The sequence below is a fragment of the Trichogramma pretiosum genome, unplaced genomic scaffold (assembly GCF_000599845.2).
Source record: "Trichogramma pretiosum strain Unisexual culture from Peru unplaced genomic scaffold, Tpre_2.0 scaffold6, whole genome shotgun sequence".
Taxonomy (NCBI): domain Eukaryota; kingdom Metazoa; phylum Arthropoda; class Insecta; order Hymenoptera; family Trichogrammatidae; genus Trichogramma; species Trichogramma pretiosum.
In genome coordinates this window covers 2,932,725-2,954,841 of record NW_019641678.1, presented here as the reverse complement: position 1 = coordinate 2,954,841, position 22,117 = coordinate 2,932,725, and the positions used below count along the sequence as shown (strand labels likewise).

Sequence of the window (22,117 nt, the reverse complement as noted above, 5' to 3'; positions counted from 1 at the left end):
TAATAGAAATTCAGTGATAATTTTATTACAAATTACACAAACACACAAGCGACTATACTCTAAAATGTTCTTAGCTCTTCATGAAAATACTTCACTTTCACTATTAGACTGCACCAAGTAATGACCCAAAGAATCGTGACTTACACTACAAGTTGTTTTATAGTTTTTAAAGTATAATTGTCACATGTAAAACATTGTATATTTTTTACACATGTTTAGGTAATAAATTCTTATTGACTAAACATTCAATTAAAACACTATTTCTTCATCATTTTATAATAATAAGGCGAATACAAGGGTTCTATTGGTGGATTATTTGTCGTAGCTCTTTCATGATGATCATGTGTGGGACTATCATATGCAAATTCATCACTAATTGGCAAATAGCCTGCTTGTTCTAAATCTATCATTGGATAGGAACTATTATCAAACATTTGTATATTCTCATCAGTAGATTCAGTTGTGGAAGGCACATTACTGTTGACAGACATCATTTCCAATTTTTTATTGATCGCTGCAATTTCAGGCTCTTTTGATTCTTCAACATATCCATTATCACAGAATAACGTTTTTATTATGTCTACGTCTTCTTGTAAAGTCATTACAGCGTTATTAGTCTCTTCAAGAAATGCAGAGTGACTTTCCTTTATGTAGGAAATCTCTTTTACACTTTGTTCAACACTTGCCTGTTAATAAATTACAAAATTGAATACTTTTTTGAATTTTAATTTAACAATTAAATTAATATTTTGTTTACCCTTAACGTAGCTAATTCATTTTTTAAAGTCTCCACAAGTTTTTTTGCGACTACTTTATCTTCTTCATTATTTTTGTGTAGCAACAAGTGAGGCATTTTCCATGTTTCTTGAAGTTTACTAATACCTTCATCCAAATTAGCACCTATTGCTCGAGTTTTTTCAAAATAGTTTTCCATTTTTTATTCCTATTTTTATTTACAGAAAGCTTTTCCAACAGCCATAAGGCACACAACGTGACAGTAAGTCGTAAACACTAATTGTACGGATAAACCGCGTATTTTTTCCCTCCATCGATAGTTTTAAAAATAATGCGGGTTTTTTTGAATGCGTGTAAAAAATGAGCAATTTTACATATTTATTTTGGTATTCGAAGGTGAACTGAACTCACCAATCATGCGTCCAATTGCGGTATGCTTTAGATTTACTTGCTTTATTATAAAATTTTTTTAAACATTTAGTTTAAATGAACGTTGAGCTATACGCTCAAGGCACACACATTACAAAATCTAATATTCCTAGGCTTGGGAATGAAAACCCCTACGGCACATTCTAACGAAAACAACTAACTGCCTTTGTTTACCCCTCCACTACTATGAGGCATTCTCCAGTGCACTCAGCACTGCTGTCATTATCTCCAAATGTAACACTGCAGAAGTATTTCTTTCACTTTTTATCAATTCACGTGATTCTAATGAATTTTTATTTTAAAATAATCGTTGGACAGGACAGCTGACCGTGTAGCGATACAGTGCTGCTGTCAGCGAAAAAAAAAATAAATGGATATCCATGCATTTATATTGTTATTCTCAGTCAAAGTTCAAAATTTTCCGTGGTTTATCATTTATGGCTTAATCAAGTAGTTGATCATCGATTTGATTTCCAAGTAGTTTTACATTGATCAGATAATAGTGTTTTCTTAGATTTTATTCATGTGTTCGAGCCAATTTTTGTTTTACTACAAATAACAATTATAGCTTTGAGTGCAGTTTGGTGTGTTGTGCAGAGTGTTCAAAATGTCACACACAGAAGCAAGACCTCAAAGTCGAATTGGAAATGTTTTGAGTAATGATTCTTGGAGCAGATCTGGAGAAGCGACAGAGGAAGAGAGTACTTTATTGAATCACCGTTCACAAGAAATGCCAAGGTATCAATATTAATTATTGTTTTAATGCATGCAACAAAAATAAAAACTAATTTTCATATCTGTTATGCAGGGAAACTCAAGATAGACCTTTTCAAGGTCCTTGTTCCACGTCTTCATATTTAGAGGATAAAATGCGAAGGCGATTGAGATTTTTTTTTATGAATCCAATTGAAAAATGGCAGGCAAAAAGAAGATTTCCATATAAATTTTTAGTTCAAGTTATAAAAATTATTTTAGTTACTGTTCAACTATGTTTATTTGCTCATAATAATTATATGCATGTGAATTATGCATGGGATAATAGAATATCTTTTTCTCATCTTTTTCTCAGAGGCTGGGACATTTCTCAAGAAGTATGATTATTTATTTATATGAAAAAATGCAACCATTTATGTCATTTTCAAAAAAAATGAATAATTTTCTAGGTTCCAGCATATCCACCATCCACTGGACCTCTTGCTCTTTATAAACAAGATGAATTTTACGAAACAATTGACTATGCACTGCAAGGATACTACAGTTTAAATAATGCGATTGGTTCATACTCATATACAACTGAAAACAACTCAATAGGAAGAGTTGAATTGTGCCTTTACAATTATGAAGAAGGACAAATATTTTGGAATAATGAAAGTTTTGTTTTTAACAGTAATATAAACCAAGTTTGTCAAAATATAACAAAAGAAGAAAAAGGACTTTTAACTTCTAAAAGTTTTCTAGAAGAAAAGAAAATTGAAGTTAATTTCAATACTCTAGTGAAAGCTGAGCTAAAATTCACTGTAAAAACAATTAACTTCAGAGCAGCTGGACCTTTAACATCACCAGACTGTTACAAATTTAGAATTAAAATAATAATGAATAACGAAGACATGGATGGACAAATGTTACTCTCACTTGATTCAGAGCCCGTAAGATTGTATTGTCATGGTGACACCTTGTACAGTGATGATGATCAAATACAATCATTTGTTCGAACTTTGCTTAATCTGTTGGTGATATTTATCTGTGCCATTTCTTTAGCATTGTGTTCAAGGGCTATTTATCGTGCACAATTACTGAAGTTTGAAACTATGGCATTTTTTGACAAAATGTATGGCCAACCTCTTAGCTTTGATGGTAGACTGGAATTTTTGAATATGTGGTACGTCATGATTATAGTTAATGATTTGCTGATAATAATGGGATCTGCAATAAAGCAGCAGATCGAAACGAAGCAATACGGCGGTGATCACTGGAACATTTGCAGTATTTTCTTGGGCACCGGAAATTTACTCGTTTGGTTCGGAGTACTTCGTTACTTAGGCTTTTTCAAGACCTACAACGTGGTGATTTTAACATTGAAAAAAGCCGCGCCCAAAGTCATAAGATTTCTCATTTGTGCCATTCTCATTTATGCGGGCTTCACGTTTTGCGGCTGGCTAGTTCTTGGCCCGTATCACATGAAATTCCGCTCCCTGGCTACCACTTCCGAGTGCTTGTTCGCTTTGATCAACGGCGATGACATGTTCGCCACTTTTACCATTACTTCCTTCAAGTCGCCGCTCCTCTGGTGGTACACACGAATTTACTTGTACACTTTCATATCCCTCTACATCTACGTCGTGCTCAGTTTATTCATATCCATCATCATGGACGCTTACGATACGATTAAGATCTACTACAGGGACGGCTTTCCCAAAAATGATCTGCAGAGCTTCGTTTCGGTCTGCACCGACACGGCTTCTAGCGGAGTTTTCCGAGCCGACGACGAGGAGGATCAATTTTTCAGCGACTTGTTTGCCAAACTCTGTTGCTGTTTCAAGAGAAAGGAGCGAAACTTCAATCCTTTAATCCCCAGCTCGATCTCCAGCGCCAGAAGCAGCGATGAGACCGTCGAATCAAATCAGGTGCGTCCTGGCGTTACGCGAACTTATAACACGTAGAAATTCTACGGTTTAAAAATCGCGTTTCGTTGTTGCCATTCAAGCACAATTATTATCTGTCGAAAAGAATTGTTATTTTTTTGGTTTTGAATATATATTTTTTTGAAAAAAATTTTATTTTTAAAGACTGATTCGGAAGCGTTTAGATTTTACAAAATCGAAACTTTTATTTTTATCAAAATTTTAAAATTGACATCAGCTACAAACTGAATTTGAAGTATAAAAATGTATAAAATTAAATTAAGATCTTCGTGTCAAAGTAATTGACTCGAAGAGTCATTATTAAGGTTTTCTCAGCTAGTTGTAAAAAAAAGTTTACCGCAAATAGATAAAAATAAATTATAAATAAAAAAAACAATACAAAAAGTATTAATTTTTATAGATCACTATCTGTATGATAATTGTATAAACAAAAACATGATTGTTGTATTTTTATTTACTGATATATTTGAAAATGCTTTAATGAAATGAATAAAATGTAAAATAAATTATTTTTATATTGTTCATTTGAAGATAATATACAGATATGATTAGCACAATATTAGTTATCAATAACTATTGTTAAATATTTTAAAGATTCTCAATGTATTAAATTATAACTGTATTATATACACGAAATAAAAGGAGAAAAATAACTATTTGTTACCCATTAAATGTACAAATCATGTTTCTCTTAAATTTCCTCATCCAAATAACAACTTTAATTGCATCATAATCACGTGTACGTTTTATCAATTATTTTTTTCCAATTGTTCGACGAAATGAATTTTTATTTCTTACGTAGCTTGTTTCTGGTTTCTTGATTTTTCAATCATATCGTCGTCAAGAAACATCCAGAGATCCGCGTACAACACAAGCCATACGTGAGAAGCCAAAAGCATCGTATAAGCAGCTCTTTGATACAGATAATGAATTAAACGAGTCTCAACATTGGCAAGAATGCAGTTTCGAGTTACTCGTTATGTGTACGCGCGACTTGTATCACTCGAGTGTCGAGTAATCTATAATCGCAACGACGACGACGACGACGACGACGAAGCGAATGAAAGTGATGAAATGATGGGATACTGTATAAAACACCGGCGATGAATTTAGGTCAGCTCTTACTCGGGGACTTTACTTTTGGTCCGTATCTAGGATCGATGAAAGAAAAAAAAAGGAAAAAAAAGTAAAAAGAAAATAAAATAAAGGGACGAAGTAGTAGAGGAAGAAAAAAGTCGGACAGTTATCGATACGAATGGAGCTCTGCTCTCTGACACCGATCTCGGCACGCAGCCGAATGTGCATCCAATGCGTGTGCAGCAGCAGCACTGCGACGAAAGCTCATGCACGCAGACGGCGCGAACACGTCGACGAGAGATTGAGAGATATATATCGGTACGAGCCATCCGAGACAGTATGCGTGCGTGTATAATCAATCAAAAGCCAACAGCAGCAGCGGCAGCGACTCTGCGCTTCTTCTGGAACTTTTTTTCGCTTCATCTTTCGAGTGAACCTTGATATTATTAGTTATTGTACAGCTCGTGTTTCTTTTTTTTTGTACCGAAGAGTGTTATCAAAGCTCTTGTGTTTTAACGGAATGTATATGTATTTGAGTTCAGCTTCGTCTTACAACGTCCGTAATAAAAACGATAAAATAGGATTCAATTTTCGAACGATTCAAGTCGCGAACGACTCGACTATATAGCTTTCAAATAATCGTCAAAATTGTTTCTTACCATGAAGTTTGAGGAATTTATGTATTGGAGCTAAGTTTTAAAAGCACAATTAATAGCTCGCTACAGCAAAAGTTTTTTTATTTTCGCTGTAAGATTTTCATCGCGCATACTGAAGCGATTTAATGATTAATTATGGACATTAAAGTCTCGCGTTCGGACGCATTATCGAGGGGGCTGTTGCAGGTGGCGCGCGTACAATTAAATTTCGTAGTACGCAAATTATAATCCGCCAATTGTGTTACGAACGAGGACTGCCGTCGATTCAACCGTGTCAGGATGAAGAGATTGCATAATTTCATTGAGAAACGGCTCGCGAGCTCCTTACTCGTCAATGGTGCTCTTCTTCGTTTCTTAACGATCGATATCGGACAAAAAGCGTATATGTATACGTAACGCACGTTTCCTCATTGCCTTTCGTGTCAGTGGGCACGCGATATCAAGAATATCGTTTTAAGAGGAGAAGAGGGGGGGGGGNGGGGGGGGGGGGGGGGGGGGGGTACTGTCGATGCGTGAAATTTAATAATATACGACGCTTGAATAAAACATGACGGTATAAAGTTTTCGGCGGCTGCATGTGCGGCGAGAAACTTTCATCAACTGCGTGCCGAGAGTCAAGAGATTGGATGCAAACTCGCGAGCGCGAGGGCCTAATAGTTTCTGCATAGTTCACCGAAATTCGCCCCGTGCGGCGAGAAAGACTAGAATCAGAAAGGGAAAGAGAGAGAGAGAGCGAGAGAGAGAGAGAGAGCTGCGAGTATTAATATATTATACATCGATGAATTTCGGAAAAAGTGATTTTACGCGTGAAAAAAGTATTTTTCGCTTACTATTGCATAAAATTTTGTTTTCATACCAGTGGCCCGAATGTGACTACTTCCCTGCCGCTGCGCAAAGCGGGAAGAGCGATTTTCGGGCCACTGTGTATGAAAAATAGTATACAGGCCTATGCCGCGAAAAAATAAAGCCCCAGAGCACGTGTTTATCGGCCTCGGCTTCGCCTCGGCCATAGGCTATTGAAAAGGGTTATCATTTGTGTTATTGAAAAAAAACATTTTTTTTACTTTTACAGCCTAATACTGTAATTGAAAAATGATAAATAATTAAGCCCCCTATTAGCCCTTAACAGGCCAAAATTAACTATATGTAGAAAAATTGCATAAATGCGTTACTTTCGAATTTTCCCTGCGTTTACTTTTCGGTTATAATATTAGTTAAAAATATAACTTCAATAATATTGGAAAAAAATTAGATTACAATTATAAAAAGAATGTGAAAAGACAATACTACTATTTCAAAGTTAAAAAAAAATATGAGGAAGCTACTTGCCAATACATTAGCAGCGGTTTTTAATTACTTCATGTCCTCAGAAAAAATATAGATCGAAAATGGACATTTATACCGGAAGTGGGGGGTAGGAGGGGGGAGGGGGTCTAAAATTTTGTTTTTGGGACCTATATACCATGTACTATAACATACCAAAAGCGCGTCAAAATCGGTGACATACGTGCGCACGGTTTTGTAAAAAAGTATTATTTTGACCCATTTCTATTTATAGTATTAACCCGTTTCGGGCCAAACGGACGAAATTTTAGTTATTTTTTCATTCGCTGTAAACTCTGTGAAAAAATTATGTGAGAAATGTCAGAATAGTCATAACTGACGTAAAATTATATGAACTTTTCGAATCCGGTATCAGAATTGTCAAAAAAGTTGATGTGTAAAAGTTATGAACAATTAAACAATAAAAAACACGATTTTTTTGAAAAAAAATTTGATTTGATCCGAATTTTCGAGTCGAAACAGACTTGCTCTATAGGTCTAACACGTTTTTTTTGCGTCCATATGGGGTGTAGACTTAAAAGTCCAATAGTTACGATATCGGTTAAGCTGAAAAAGTGAAAAAAAATTTTTTCAGAAAACAGGCATAAGAGCCTTTTTCAATACCCTATTTGAAAGTACTTTGTCCAGTTAAATACTTACAAACACTTAAATTAACTTGTATCAGCCTATGACCCTTCAGCTATGAGCATCGAGGATATCTAAGCCATTTGTCGAAATTCGAATTACAGAAAAAGTTAATAATAAAAGAAACTTTACATGTCTCGGTCGATAAAAACATGGGGTCCAGATCTCCTTAAATTGTATGTGGAAGTAGTCAAAGTTGATCTTATGCTTAGCTTGAGGTTGCGTTGATGGATAATGATCCATCAAAGAAAATGAAATGACATAGAACTTACAAGGAGACCACATGAGATGCGGGTCACCAAATGTTCTGAAAAATTAATAATAAAGCCCCCTATGCTTAGTTTGATCCAATGGGCCTTAGGGCCCATTTTAAAAATCATTTTCTAGTTTATTGAAAAATCTTTGTAATTTTCTAACTCGTAATAGGACATATTAAACGGAAAATTGTACAACGTACAAGTCTTAGAATTAGTTAAAGAATACATTTGAATTTTTTCAGAATTTTTGAAACCTGCTATCACCTATTTTCAAAGGCCCAAATTTAACGCGTTTTTACTTTTTTCTTAAGAATTTCAGAGACCTTTGAAAATAAGTGATAGTAGGTTTCAAAAATTCTGAAAAAATTCAAATGTATTCTTTGACTTATTTTAAGACTTGTACATTTTGCAATTTTTCGTTTAAGATGTCCTGTTACGGGTTAGAAAATCAGAAAGATTTTTTAATAAATTAGAAAATAATTTTTATAGTGGGCCCTAAGGCTCATTGGATCAACCTAAGCATAGTGGGCTTCATTATAAGGTACCAGGAGACCAGAAAAAAATTTTCAGGATATTTGGTGACCCGCATCTCATGTGGTCTCCTTGTTAGTCATGTCATGCCATCACTTAAAATCTTACGACAAACAGCTTAGATATCCTCAATGCTCATCGCTGAAAGGTCATAGGCTGATACAAGTTAATTTAAGTGTTTGTAAGTATTTAACTGGACAAAGTACTTTCAAATGGGGTATTGAAAAAGGCTCTTATGCCTGTTTTCTGAAAAAATTTTTTTTTCACTTTTTCAGCTTAATACTATAAATAGAAATATATAATTATTTAAGCCCCCTTTGAGCCCTTAAGAGTTCGTCCACACTGTATAATGTGGCTTGTCTTGAAAACTTTCTCCTCCTCGATATATTTGCGCTGCATTTTATTAACACCCCCATAATTATAAATATCATCTTTCAAAAGCAGCATTGCTTAATTCTAAACCATTGGTACAAAACACAACCCCAAAATCAAATGCAATGCAAAAAAACCCGCCGCAGTCCAATAGTGTCAATGCAATTTGGCATTTTACGGCGGCCATCTTGCCATCCTGACGTCATGATGTCAGATCCCAATAGAGATTTTGTAGATTTTTAAGCTGTCCGTTAAAGAGCAAAGCTCGTTCTTTAAGTTAAAAAATTTTACGTTCGAATATGCCTTTTGATTTTTTTTCTAAGTCATTTTGTACCATTCCTGATATGAGCTTTATTATAGGTTAAATAGAATCTTTCTCCTTATACTGGAAACCCTTCGAGATATTTTCTACACGAGCTCAATGCTTTCAAAAAAGAATTTCTCGATCATTTTCGATGAATGCTGTAAAATTCAATTGATTTTTTTGTAAATAATTGACGTGTAAATAATTGTATCTGGCCATTGAAATTTCCGATCTTGCATGAGATTTAATATTTGTAAGTGGTGCCGTCACTCGCTAAGCTAATTGCAATGAAAATTTTACTTTCTTCTACACTTTAAAAATTAAAACATTAAAATTCCAAGATATGCATAAAATGGATTAACAGGTCTTTTTCAGATAATTAAATTCCCTTTCATCATACACAATCGTCCTAATTCTCTTTTCATTTTTATAATTTTAAAATAGCGTCGATTCGCTTTGATAATCCGAAAATTTGATCGACGAAAAATATGCTTACCTTTGGTCGCATGCTCGGATCTCGTTCGAATTAATATCTTTTGCCGCGACTTTTCATATATAAAATACAGCACATGCGGCCGATAAGATGCGAATAAACCAACGGCACGATATACGAATATTACATACCTATACAGTACATAACAGCGGCTCTCTCGTTCGACTAGTTTTCGATTTTCGCTCGGGGGCTTGTCCTCGTTGATTTGTTATTGATAAAATCAGCGTTGAGTCAAAAATATCAGCGACGTTCTTTTTTTCTCTCTCATTTTTTTTTATTCTCTATGTGTATATGCGAGAGTCTTTTTATGTTTATCTTTCTTTCTATGGCATCGACCGACTGAATAAAAAAAGAGAAAATTTATTATTTGAGAAATGTGCGCTGAAATGTCTATGAGCGCTACCACACGCCGAAACTCGTTCACGGATGTAGTTGTCATATTTGAAATCGAAATTTGAAAGTAATTTTCCTCGTGCTAATTAAGCAAATCGAAATATGTCGTTTGTTTTTCCAAGCCGAATATAATCAAGAGTTAAAAAGGTGTAAATCTTTTTTTTCCACAGTGCAGAACTTCGGAATGCTAGAAGCATTTATGCAGTTGATTTAATGCATTATCTGACGAAAAAGAGATAGAGAAAAAGAGAGAAAGTGCGCACACACAAAGCTTTGATCAAACTTTATATTTTACATTGCTACTCCTTCAAAGTTTGCATTTCGAAACAATTACAAAAGTTTTCTTTGCTCTCTGTGTTACGCTTCGTTTGAACGGCCGCCAATTTTCTTTCTTTACTTTTTTTGTTGTTGATCTATCCGTGCAAGAACCACGTGCTAGCACGCGAGAGAGCTTGATGCATTAATTAAAATACGCTAATTATTCTATTAAGTAGTTATAAGCTGGTTTCGGGGGGCTTTTTCTTGCCCTATAACCGTCGACAAAGGTTTTATCAGAGTTTAATAAGCGTAAAATATGAAGTCGAGCACGCGTTTGAGAGAGAGAGAACAATTTACATCTAATGAAAATCGAATAAAGCAGCCCCTCAAAGTCATCAATTAAAATGCAAATATCCAATTTTACAGGAATTAAAATTCCACTCGTTCTTTTTTCCTTTCTAAAAACATATTGTACAAAAAGCACACGTGAGATTGGGTTGGATCGTCGATATTTTGCGTGGAGTTAAAATTTTCTCTCTTGGGATTAAAACTGCACACTGGAGTGTGCATAGTTTAATTCGTAAAAAATGTACTGCTTTGAAAAGGATCTATACAAGTTTTTTCAGGCATGTGTAATTGCCAAACGTGGTTGGTCGATCGATATAAGTTTGCAGAAGTAACTGAGAAGAGGAGAAAAAAGAGTCGTCGTGGACTCGCTTCGATTCGTAGATTATACAATCCAAGTGAAAGAAATTGATGAGGATTTTAAAGCAACGCACGAAATTCAGGATATCGCTTAAAAGAAACCTTGCACACACGTGCTATGCATTCGGGTAAAAAAGACGCCTGTACGTCTTGCTGTATTTAATCCAATAAACATGTATATGAAAAAAATCCTTATTTCAGTGAAAAATGAAAAATCCTTCTCGGTTAGTACGATGAAGTATCTGCACAATACATAAGCGAGCAAGAGAAAACTGAGTGGACACATGCAGCCAAAAAACTAATGCTTCGTCAATGTTTGCGAGTCGAGCTGGGCCGGCTTCACGACCTGACCTTTAGTCTATCTCGCGTTCTCGCTCTTCAAGCCTGTTGCAAAACATTGTTTCAAAGCTCTGTTTATATCTGGGGATTATGCGCGCCAGTCGAGCTTCCCGCGAGCTTTTATTTCTCGTTGACCATCTGTCAAGAATATAGTGGATAGGTTTTAGATCGTTGCTAGATTTTTTCGTACGACAATAATAGCTCTTTTTCTCTCTAAAACGCGTACGAGTGTGTACAGTGTACACGTTTTCGATCGACTTAACCTTTATTCCTTTATTTTTTTAAATCTATATGAAAACTCTCTCGTGGAATGGTGCACGTGAAAGTGAATTTTATTATTTTCAAATTTATAAACGTGCGAGCGTGCGAGTCTTTTTCTGCAGGACTGAAATCGAAAACTTCCTGATAAACTCAAGAATTTTTATCGTGATTTATATCATTCATTGAAATTTCATTTTTTTTTTCATCGTTTTTGTAATGACAAATGATGCATCGATACACATCTGATTTTTCAACTTTAAATCCAGCGTTATAATTATTCATTTTAAGCGAAATATAGATGCCAAGTCGTGCCAAGAGCCTTAATATCTTCGTCACTGATAAAAAAAAAATTACCCGAAAAGTTCAACCTTTTATTAGCCTTCAATTAATGATGTGCTTTATTTTTCTTTATAATTTTAATAACTTTTGCGAAACTTCAAAATTTTTTCTTTATAATAAGATAACAGTATAGATTTAATTGTTGTGCACTTCATCGACGTGTGATTCGAGGGTATGATTGTTATTAAACTTTTTAGGATTTTTTTTTATTTTGTTCACCAAAATAACAATCAAAATTTAAATTTGTAGTAGTAATTTCTAGTTTAACTTCATCAGCAGAGTCTATTTTAATGATGTTTTAAATTTTATAACCATTGCTATATTTTATATCCATCAAGCAATTTGGAGAATTATTATTCTAATAATAATAATTATAAAAATAATTATAATCCTCCATCTTCTTAACTGCTTAAAAATATTATTGGGATTGACGTTTTCGTATTCTCAGACTATTTCTAAAACGTTATTAATTTCAAAAAATAACTACTATAACACATTACGTACAATTATGAACACGTACTGAATTTTCTCGCAGAAATGGTAGGATTTTGATTTTGTTAGGATCTGGCTTCTCATCAGTAATTTGACAAATATTTTCAATGAATGAAGCATCTGGAGAAAACTCTTTCACGCTAAAATATCACCGATAAAATTAATTACTCTGCTCTAATATTTTTTTTATAATTTTATTTTTAATAAATTTAAATTTTCTGATGGCACTGTTAGGAAGGCTCTACACAGTATCATAACAATAGTACAGCGAGGCGTCTGTCTGTCTCTTTCTCGCATTAGGCAGACAACTGCTAGCACTATTCGAAATCAATGATTTTACGCACATTTTGTTTAATTACTCATTAGTTAGTTCAGTAAGGGGTAATTTTTAAAATACCAATTGAAAGCTTGGAACTTTCTCTTTCAGAAAATATATTTTTCATTAAGATGGTTGGTCTTTTAAATAAGTTATAAACAAAAAAAAGACCGCGTCCCATAAGAGCCCGTGTTAAAATAGCCATTTACAAACTTGTTCGTCAACCACATGTTTTTTTTTGGAATCTTATTTTGAAGATCTAACAAATCGATTGATATAAGTTTTATCTTGTTGGATGATCTTTCGTATTATGTGTAGAGCCTCCTTAAGTATAAATATAAATGGGTCCCAATAGTAAAGTGTTCAGTGCTCTCTTTTTCTTTCCCATTTCTTTTGGTCGAGGTTCTCATGTACAACAATGTACAACAATGTAAGTAACTTTCAATGTGTTCGATTAATAAAAAAAGCTTATAATCCTACCTTTTATTCTTTATCACTATATTTGAATACAAATCTACCTAAGTGCTTTCATACAAATTCAGTTCAAAATAGGGCTGTGCGAGTAGTCGAAAAAACTTGACTCGTCGAGTTCGAGTCGAGTTCTCGAGTTTTTTCGGGTACTCGAATTTTTTCGAATAATCGAGTTTTTCGAGTACTTGCAATATATTTAAGTTTTTAGTAAATAAATGATAAATTAATAGTCTCTAGACCCCTCCCTTTGTTTGTACATGCTTATAAGTGTAATATTCGCAGTAGATTGGACTGGAAGAAGAAAATAATTTAATAGTACCACACTTCATCACACTTATAAGCATGTACACACAAAGGGAGCTGTGGTCTAAAGACTGTTAATTCATCATTTATTTACTTGAAACTTAATTATATTGCGAGTACTCGAAAAACTCAATTACTCGAAAAAATTTGAGTACCCGAAAAAACTCGAGTACTCGAATCTTCCTGACTTGACTCGAACTCAAAAAATTGCACAGACGCAGCAAGCACAGCAGCAATTTCCTGATTCAACTACCAGTATTGCAATTAACGGTCCAGCTGTTTTGCGATATTGAAAATGATTTAATGATTTTTTTATTAATTGTTCGTATGCCTTTCTCCAATTTCAAAATGTTTTGCAATTAGCATATATTATCACAGCTACCTCTCGAGTTTGTGCTTTGTCCCAGTGATTACCGAAGGCACGTTTGTTGCAATAAGCAAGAACTTTTCGAGCAAACCCAGAGATCTTTTCTCTCCCCTCAGGCTTCGTACGCAACTCCCCCGCACGTCGCTGGGTGTTCTATATAGTGCATGAATTATGAAAAATGTTTCGTTAAATTGCGGCGCGCGACGCTGCTTCTCGTCGAGCTGCTACTACTGCTGCTGCTGCTGCTGCTGCTACTCTCGGGGCTAATTAGTGCTAATTCTTATACGTGTTCGAGCCTGATACGCGCGAGCTAAGCAAAAAGTTCGCGCGCTTGCGAGCGAGCTTCTTGTTAACCAGAGCTTAGTTAAGCTGCAGCCGTACCCCGCGCGCATAATGCTGCAATATATCACTCGACGCGCTCTCGGCTTATAAGCGAGTGCAAAACGAAGAGAGCTGCGCGTTACACGAGACGGTGGCTTTACGGTATTAAATTGATCGTCCGTATTCTGTTATATATATGCTCGTATATATTATGCTTTTCTTTTACGAGGCGCACCCCCGAAAACGATTCTCGCACGCGCGCGGGTCGTACAATAGTTTTGAAAGCTCGAAATTGCGTTACCCCGCACCAACCCCCGAGGCGGAGCATTCCTATGTACACGCGAGTTCGGAAAAAGAGAGTGATTTTTCAAACCGCGCTCGGGCGTACACACAGAAATCGAGAACCGAGAAATACGATCTCATTGAATTTTATTGGCGTCTTTATGTCGTACAATGCGACCCAGGCTCTTTGTTCGCGAGTCGCGAAGGACAACATTTTTTTTATTTTTTATCCTTCGTTAACGATCGATCATTCGATCGCTGAACTTATATTTACGAGCTCCGTAAGCGAAATGATATCTCGTAGCCCTCGAGGGGTAATTTCGAGAGACGCTGTGAAGGAAAAGATCGTATTGCCGCGTAGAATAAAAACTGTTTTTGCTACACTCTTGAGTAGTGAGTGCGCCGTGACTCGGCCCTCATTTGCATCGCTCGACGCGAACAATCGCATAATTTTAATAAAACTATACACAGCCGGAAGCGATTGGTCCCGTTTGTAAAATTATAAAATCATCAAACTTCTGTGACAATTATCAGTATAAGATGTCAACTCGGTACTATAAGGGCTTTATAACGAGGTTAAAATTCAAAGTAGCGACAGGAGCAGCAGGCCGAGGCAAAAATTCATCTTCCCTTTGGCCTCGAGGCATATCCTATTTATAACTACGTGTATACTCTCCTCGCTAATCTTCCTGCCGCAAATTTCGGTTACACGGTAAATATTTACTCGATACATAAGCAATTTCGATGTTGACGGATCTCTCCGCCCACACTCCCTCGCACACCTTCACACACGTACGTGGGCAGAGCAGGGACAGCTCCGCGTTAGATCGATCGGATTATCATCTTCTGCATCGGATATTTGCTTCCGTATACATATAAACTAGTTCCGAAGACATGCTTGTTTTATTTATTTTATTATTTATTTTACTTTATTTTTTGTTATTTGTTCCATCCAATTTTGATATTAGTTATCGTAATTGCATCCAACAACATTATTGTTTTGCTTTGACGCTTGTTTAGATACTTTTAGCGATCGATAAATTCAATTAAGCGATCGCATATTGTATATATGTAACGTTGTGGGCATTGAGGTAAATAAACTTTGTATTTTATTGAAGTAATGTATTGGTTTCTTTGTGGGATAGAGATAATTCGTGTAATGAATTTCCCTTCAAAAAAAGTTTCTACATGTGTGTATGTACGTGCAGGGAAAACCGAACTCAGCTTTTATCGTGTTTAACATTTTCTTTTTCGTGGACAATATCTAAAATAACAACAACCGTAAGGATGAACTCGCCGCAATTACGATAAGAGAAAGATGTAGACGGTGCGCGATTTATACAAATAGGTTTAAAATCACGTAGGACATGAGTTTTGTAGAAGTGCATAACTCTCTTCCTTTTTGTCCTTCTCTCTCGAGTAAGTAAATTAAACGAGAACAGAAAAAGGTGAGAGGATCGGAAAAAGTTTGCGGCACTGTGTGCGGGCGAAAGCTTTGATTGAAAGTCCACTTCAACGGGTATAGGTATATTCTCTGGAATAGTTGAGCGAATCTCTTGGCGGCGCACTCTGTGTTTTGCGCTAATGCCGCTTCACATACCGCATGCGAACTGCGTACATATGTGCAGGAGAGCTCACGCGTGGACACGTGCGGTGAATGGAAGCCAGTTCTGGGACTTATCGCTTCAAAGTGAACAAAGTAAATTAATTCAAAGATATTTATTTCTATTTTTTATTGTTATTATCATTATAATTTACCTGTGGGATACTAAGTTTTAGTTTCTTAATGTTTTTTATGTCAATTTTCAATTATATCATGATGTATTGTATTAATTCTCCATCAATTTAGCAAGTTATATGGATTTTTAGTGTTACAACTGTCGGCGACTTACGTTTATATATTTCAAACTTTATTCTAATTGATTGTTTTGCGAAGTGATGTCTATGACGATCTATAAATAATAGATTTAAACGTGGAATCCAATAAGTAATTTGACTAATTAAATTATTATAGTAATCATCAAATTATATTAAACGACACAAGTAATTACCTTTGATTGATCAATTTTTAGTACTTCTCATGGAAGGTATGTTTAACAATTTGTTCATCGAACATATCATACATAATAGCTTAAAGATAAATTTGACGAGACAGCAAAAAAATAAAAAAATATTTTTATTATCACACAGCCAAAAGATCGGTGCAAATTTGAACACTAGAATGAATTAATCAATCAATAATTTCGCTTCCCAGTCGGTGATTCTCGGTTGCACGCACTATCCATCCACTGCGCAATTAGGCGATCGGTAAACCCAACATAATCGAACCTGGACCGTACGAAAACGGTACCAAGATGATTGCAACACCATTCTACACAAGATGTGAAAAATTTTCGTATTCGATTAGGGGTAAAGGAATAAAGAGCGAGAGAACTTTTTAGATTAAAATTCGAGATTCGAATACCCAGTGGGAAAAGGGGACTCTTTCGTTTTAGCTACGACGAAGATATACACATACGCCTCGACTGCGAGGCGGCAAATCGAGTTCGAATATTTATACATTGCGATGGCAAGTAGAAAAACTCTGTATTCTGTCGGACAGATTGCATCGGTACGCTGTTATGCGTGCGCAAAACAAAATCACGTGCGATAAAATAATTTGCCCGTGGATGAATCGCGAAATTCACAAAGCTCGGATGCGGCTAATCTGTATGAACGGTACGTGCGTAAAAATCCTCTCCCCTTTTTTCTATGAAAATTAGCGTCGTGGCTGACGTGTACGAGTGGCCACGTGACATGAGATAGACGTGACGCGTCTAATTACTGCAATAGACGTTGATTATAAAAAACAAAAAGTAAAAAAAATAACGAGATCCATTTGTGCAGTTCGATTATTCACGTGTACCTGATCTATACGTATCATGTAATTGAACTCCGTGGCTCGTAATATACTTCAACACGCGAGGTAATAATTATGTGACGAGCTCGGGTACATCGATAGGCTTCTATAGGGAAGAGAAAAAAAAGTCGTGTAATGTATTATAGCTGCACGCGCATCATGGATCATTCGACGCGTCGAGCCGATGAAGTATTAGCCGTATAGTTGTAAAACGAGGGGGAGTGAGGGTGAGCATATAGATACAATGTCGAGTAATATAGACAGTTGTAGACGTTGCATACATTACTGCCTCTCGTATAACATAACACCCACACAATCGGGCAGACAGACACTATTGGACGATATATCGATCGATGTATAGGGTCACGACTCGTGCATACCTACGCCGCGAAGCTCCACGATATATATGCATACTTTGTAGACAAAGGTTTATATATCTATTCAAAAAATTCCTCAAAATAAGCTCGTTCTCGCAGAGTATACGATTAAGTATTTCGAATTTTCGTTTCAACTACCCGCGAGATAGGACATGTTTCGATCTTTCGAAGAAAAAAAACGAAGTAAGATAAGATTATTATTATGTACTCGGGGAAAATTCGAATGCACCTTTGTACTCTCGCTTTGTGTCGCGCTTTGCGCGCACAGCTATTTCGCCGACAAAAAACTTCCATCCGAGAGAGAGAGATTTTATATATACATGTATATACGAAGCGCTGCCATAGCCTACTTTTCGTCCGAGCTCTGAACGCTGAGTACACACAGGTGCTACACTGCAAGCTCAATGTGTGTGTCTCTCTCTCTCTCTCTCTGCAGAAAGGGAGAATCGAACAAATCGGACGTTACCTATTCCCTATATACCTATTTTCTTCGCTCTCTCGACATGTATGTACATTATCGTCGCAAGTTTGGGCTCGAGAGCATCGTGTGCTATGTAGTGTTCGGGAGGCGCGCTGCTTTCGAATACCTGTATGAACGCGCCGGATATGTGTATACCTGCGCGCGTTCGACTCTTTTTCTCTCTATCTTTCGCATGTTGCGTCGTCTCGCAGTCGTACACACACGTATATATATATGATCCTTACACAGGCATATAGAAATACATTCGAAGCTCGGATGCAACACAAGTTCGCGCGTGCGCGAAGAAAAGAGAGAGAGAGAGGGAGATGGAGCGAAGTCAGAGGAGAGAATGCAGCTCAGCGTACTGTAAACGCATATATAGTGCACATGCTACATGCACAGAAGCCCACGTACATTTATACACACTAGACTGTCCGTTATTCTTCGAATTGATTGGATCTTTGCTTTTGCTCCTTGAAAATTTGTGTTAGTTGTGAAAAACGTTAGTTGTGAGAACAAAAGTCGTTTTTGTAGCCAAAAATATTTTAGCCATGGAAACTATTTTCTCTTTTCACACAACAAAATGGACTTTTGTTGTCGCAACCGAGGAAAAGTATAAGCCTAACTAAAAATGTCCGTCGTGGCTACAAAAACTAATTTCGTCGTCACATTTTACATATCGGGTTCTAAACATCAGTGTCACACTGCACACGCATGCGTACATACGCATGAGCAACTCACATTACAACTCGGATGCTATAAGAACACTTTTAATAAACTGACTTGCTTTTCGAGTCTTATTCGACTTGATCAACATTCAAATGTACTTAGCAACTGCAGAAGAGCAGCGGATAGCAATGTCAGCCAGCAGGCTTTGACAACTTTTCAAATCGCCTTCTGAATGCGTAGGTCGGACATGAACACATGTGAATTCGTACACATTACAGATTACACTGTCATAGGCTCGAACTTGAGGTGATAGTATTCTAAAGTTATCACGCAGTTAAGGTTGCACACCCCCAGTCCGAGGCCCGAGCTCTTAGCTTGATGGACTATACAACAGACGAAAGTTTAATTTTACAGCCTAATACTTTTACAAGAATATTAAAAATATTTAATCTTCCTTTCAGTCCTGAACAATACACTATTATTATATTTTAGGTACTGTTGATTCAACACCTGTTTTCGTTACAATACATTTGACCATGCAATCTATTTTGATCTTGATACCCCGATGGAACTGGGCTCCACTTCTCCTGGATACTTGCTTCACTGGATATTGCAAAGAAGATACTCGTATAAATAGAAAAAGCGGCTGATAAACACAGTATATCTATTAAGAACGAATCTCCCGTCAGTTGAGTCGCCTGAAAAAGAGAAAAAAAACTCGGTTATATCGATCGATCCATGCGTTAAAAAAGTTGTGCATACTCACGCATAAGTTTGTGACAAGAACCACTAAGCCTGTGACTATTTGATTCGCAATTTCAGTAATAGCGATGAGAATGCCTGCATAGTACGGACTCAAGTCTACGTGGTTGATCATAAAACCACAACTTTGAAAGCTTGTTAATACTATCAAAACGACCTTTATGTTTGTCCACACGAAGATGTAGTTATAATATATCGTTGGTGACGTTTGCTCAAGTACAAACATGACTATGAATGCTGACATTGGTACGCATATAGCGAGAGAATTGAAGATCTTTCGAGCATTGAGTCTTGTCAAATAGTTTTGCGCCACAAGTGTGTCCGACAGCAAGCCCGAACTGAGGCCACCCATCACCCAGAGCAAGAACACTACATATTTTGAAACATGTATTGACTCTAACTGATTGTTTGTAGATTAGTGTTGGGATCAATAAAAAAAAAAAAAAAAAGGAAAGAAATTTGATCTTACTCGCTTCATTGTGACTACTTGAACAGCAAAGCTAGACGCGTGAGAAAATATCAAAGTCCAGACGGGCAACGACGACAGAATCGAGCTCCAAGGTATTTGTGGCTTGAACGATGGAGCTTGGTCCACGAATTCCAGATCATAGTTGGATCCCACAAAATAGTACACGATACTCCAAACCACGGCGATCAATCCAAAAATTGAGTATGTAGCGTAGTAAACTTCAAGGAAACTATTGTCGTTTGCACAGCACGTAGTAACGATGAGAAAAATTATAGTGCTACATTGCTTGGCAGAAAAAACATATGAGCCTGTAAGTGTGCGAACATTATTAACATTATTATATGGTAGATAGCGTTCTAAATTGAGAATTTTTAAGCTTACCAAAAGTCGCTCTGTCTTGAGGCGGCGTCAAGCGAGCCAAGAGTACGTAAACGCAAGGCAGAACTGGCGCATGGGTTACGCCATAAGCTATACTCATTAACCGCTTGAAGAAATCGTTCAACTGTTCGGACTGTGGATCTATGGTTTGATCTAGAATCCCTTGAATCAAGTGCAGCATACCGATGCCGGCAATGCTCAGACATAAAAGATTCTTGGCACTCCAATTAGTGGCTAAGACAGCAGCTGCTACGATCAGCATAACGTAGCTCAAAGTTTTTAAAAGGTAAGGCCAACCTAAAATTAATAATGTAAATAACTTTTAATAATTGTCGTAGGCTATCTTTCAAGAGAAAAATCAATAATTACTTTTTAACATGAAGGTAATTCCTAAGCCATTTTGCGTGGTAAAGGATTGATGGAAGATCAGTACCGCAAAAAATATCATGAAAATCTGGGGCACTTCTGAGCATTTTGGACCTGAAAAATTATAAAATTTATCAAATATGTTTGATTTTTAGCATAATTAGCCCTCAAAGAAACGACCCATAAGAGTTCCCAATTGTAAAATTAATTCATGACGTTTTGTTGCCTCAAAATATAGAATGCACTCCATTAAATATTGAGTATTTTTATTTAAATGAAAAAAAAGAGGTTTAATAATTGTCTAACTGTCGGCGTTTGAGCCGGTAAATATCAGCTGAAAATAAAGAAAAAAATCATATCGATTTGAATGCTGTTATCTTCACTGTTTATTACTCATTGTACATCAGAAAATATTTTTGTAAGTAGAGTCAAACTTTTCCTAAACGATGATTGATCTGAGTCGAATTACAAAGTCAGGGAAAAAAGGATTGGTTATGCTGCACTCATAACAATAGATCAAATAGAAAAATTTTTAAAAGACGTTTTTTCATATTTATATGAATTTTGTTTTTATAAATGAACTACAACTGATTTTGAAAATTTTCATGAGGGATAAAACTTTGAATAATAAATTTGATTAAAAATAATAGGCGTTTACGGCAAGGTATCATTCGTACACATGAAACTTGTACACGGGCATTTCTGTACACAAGTAAAATGTGTCCAATATTAGTATACATAATCGAACTTTTTTTAAATTCAAAAATTTACGATTACGATTATTTTTAAACATTTTTGAATTAAAAAAAAATTTTTGATTATGTGCACAAATATTGGACACATTTTACTTGTGTACAGAAATGCCCGTGTACAAGTTTCATGTGTACGAATGATACCTCGCCGTGTTTACCTTTATCCTTGTAAAGCAGTGTATTCGAAGTCATGATTTCATCGTTTTGTTTCACTACGCACTGAATCGTTTGTGTCGCTGAATCGATATACACGCAAATGACGATCGAATCAAATATCCATATAGTTTTTTATAAAAAAGACAATTATCTTAGTCATAAACCAAAATAGGCCGTTATCTTGGTAGCTCATAGAGGTAAGGCTTCGCTTTTTAAAACGTATATTTAATATCTTTATCGAACATTCATTCTTATACGCATGAAAAGTCAATGGGTTTACGACAAATACTCGTAATAAGCTTACCAAAAAGATAAAAAAAAAACGGCGAATCTTACGCACGATGTAATTGTAATTCATGACAGGTGATAACCCACCGCCGTGTCTATCTGTGCTGACCGATGATTATATCTGTATATTTTGCCGAGATAGCGCCGTAAGTAACATCAACGTAAATTTATGAATCAGCAGCGCTTTATCTTTCAAACTTCAAATTGGCCCAGAGCACCGAAGGCAAGGC

General features: G+C 36.0%; 4 protein-coding genes across 4 annotated transcripts; 1 reads left to right on the top strand and 3 right to left on the bottom strand.

Moving 5' to 3' along the window:
• Positions 1–3: 3 nt before the first annotated feature.
• LOC106652312 lies at positions 4–1,023 on the bottom strand. The gene is made up of 2 exons (XM_014371198.2): positions 758–1,023; positions 4–686 (listed from the first exon to the last, which is right to left on the bottom strand). The coding sequence occupies exons 1-2, from the start codon at positions 932–934 to the stop codon at positions 258–260; spliced, it is 606 nt and encodes a 201-aa protein (XP_014226684.1). The 5' UTR covers positions 935–1,023; the 3' UTR covers positions 4–257.
• Positions 1,024–1,369: 346 nt separating this feature from the next.
• Positions 1,370–4,459, top strand: LOC106652311 (mucolipin-3-like). Its single transcript, XM_014371197.2, has 3 exons — positions 1,370–1,902; positions 1,973–2,255; positions 2,328–4,459. Exons 1-3 carry the CDS (start codon positions 1,772–1,774, stop codon positions 3,822–3,824), a joined length of 1,911 nt encoding a protein of 636 aa, XP_014226683.1. The 5' UTR covers positions 1,370–1,771; the 3' UTR covers positions 3,825–4,459.
• Positions 4,460–18,995: 14,536 nt separating this feature from the next.
• On the bottom strand, positions 18,996–20,248 carry LOC106652151 (sodium-dependent phosphate transport protein 3-like). The gene is made up of 3 exons (XM_023460804.1): positions 19,483–20,248; positions 19,240–19,414; positions 18,996–19,099 (listed from the first exon to the last, which is right to left on the bottom strand). The coding sequence occupies exons 1-3, from the start codon at positions 19,828–19,830 to the stop codon at positions 18,996–18,998; spliced, it is 627 nt and encodes a 208-aa protein (XP_023316572.1). The 5' UTR covers positions 19,831–20,248.
• LOC111693225 (putative inorganic phosphate cotransporter) lies at positions 19,848–21,635 on the bottom strand. Its single transcript, XM_023460802.1, has 5 exons — positions 21,602–21,635; positions 20,695–20,805; positions 20,329–20,622; positions 19,948–20,255; positions 19,848–19,874 (listed from the first exon to the last, which is right to left on the bottom strand). The coding sequence occupies exons 1-5, from the start codon at positions 21,633–21,635 to the stop codon at positions 19,848–19,850; spliced, it is 774 nt and encodes a 257-aa protein (XP_023316570.1).
• Positions 21,636–22,117: the final 482 nt, after the last annotated feature.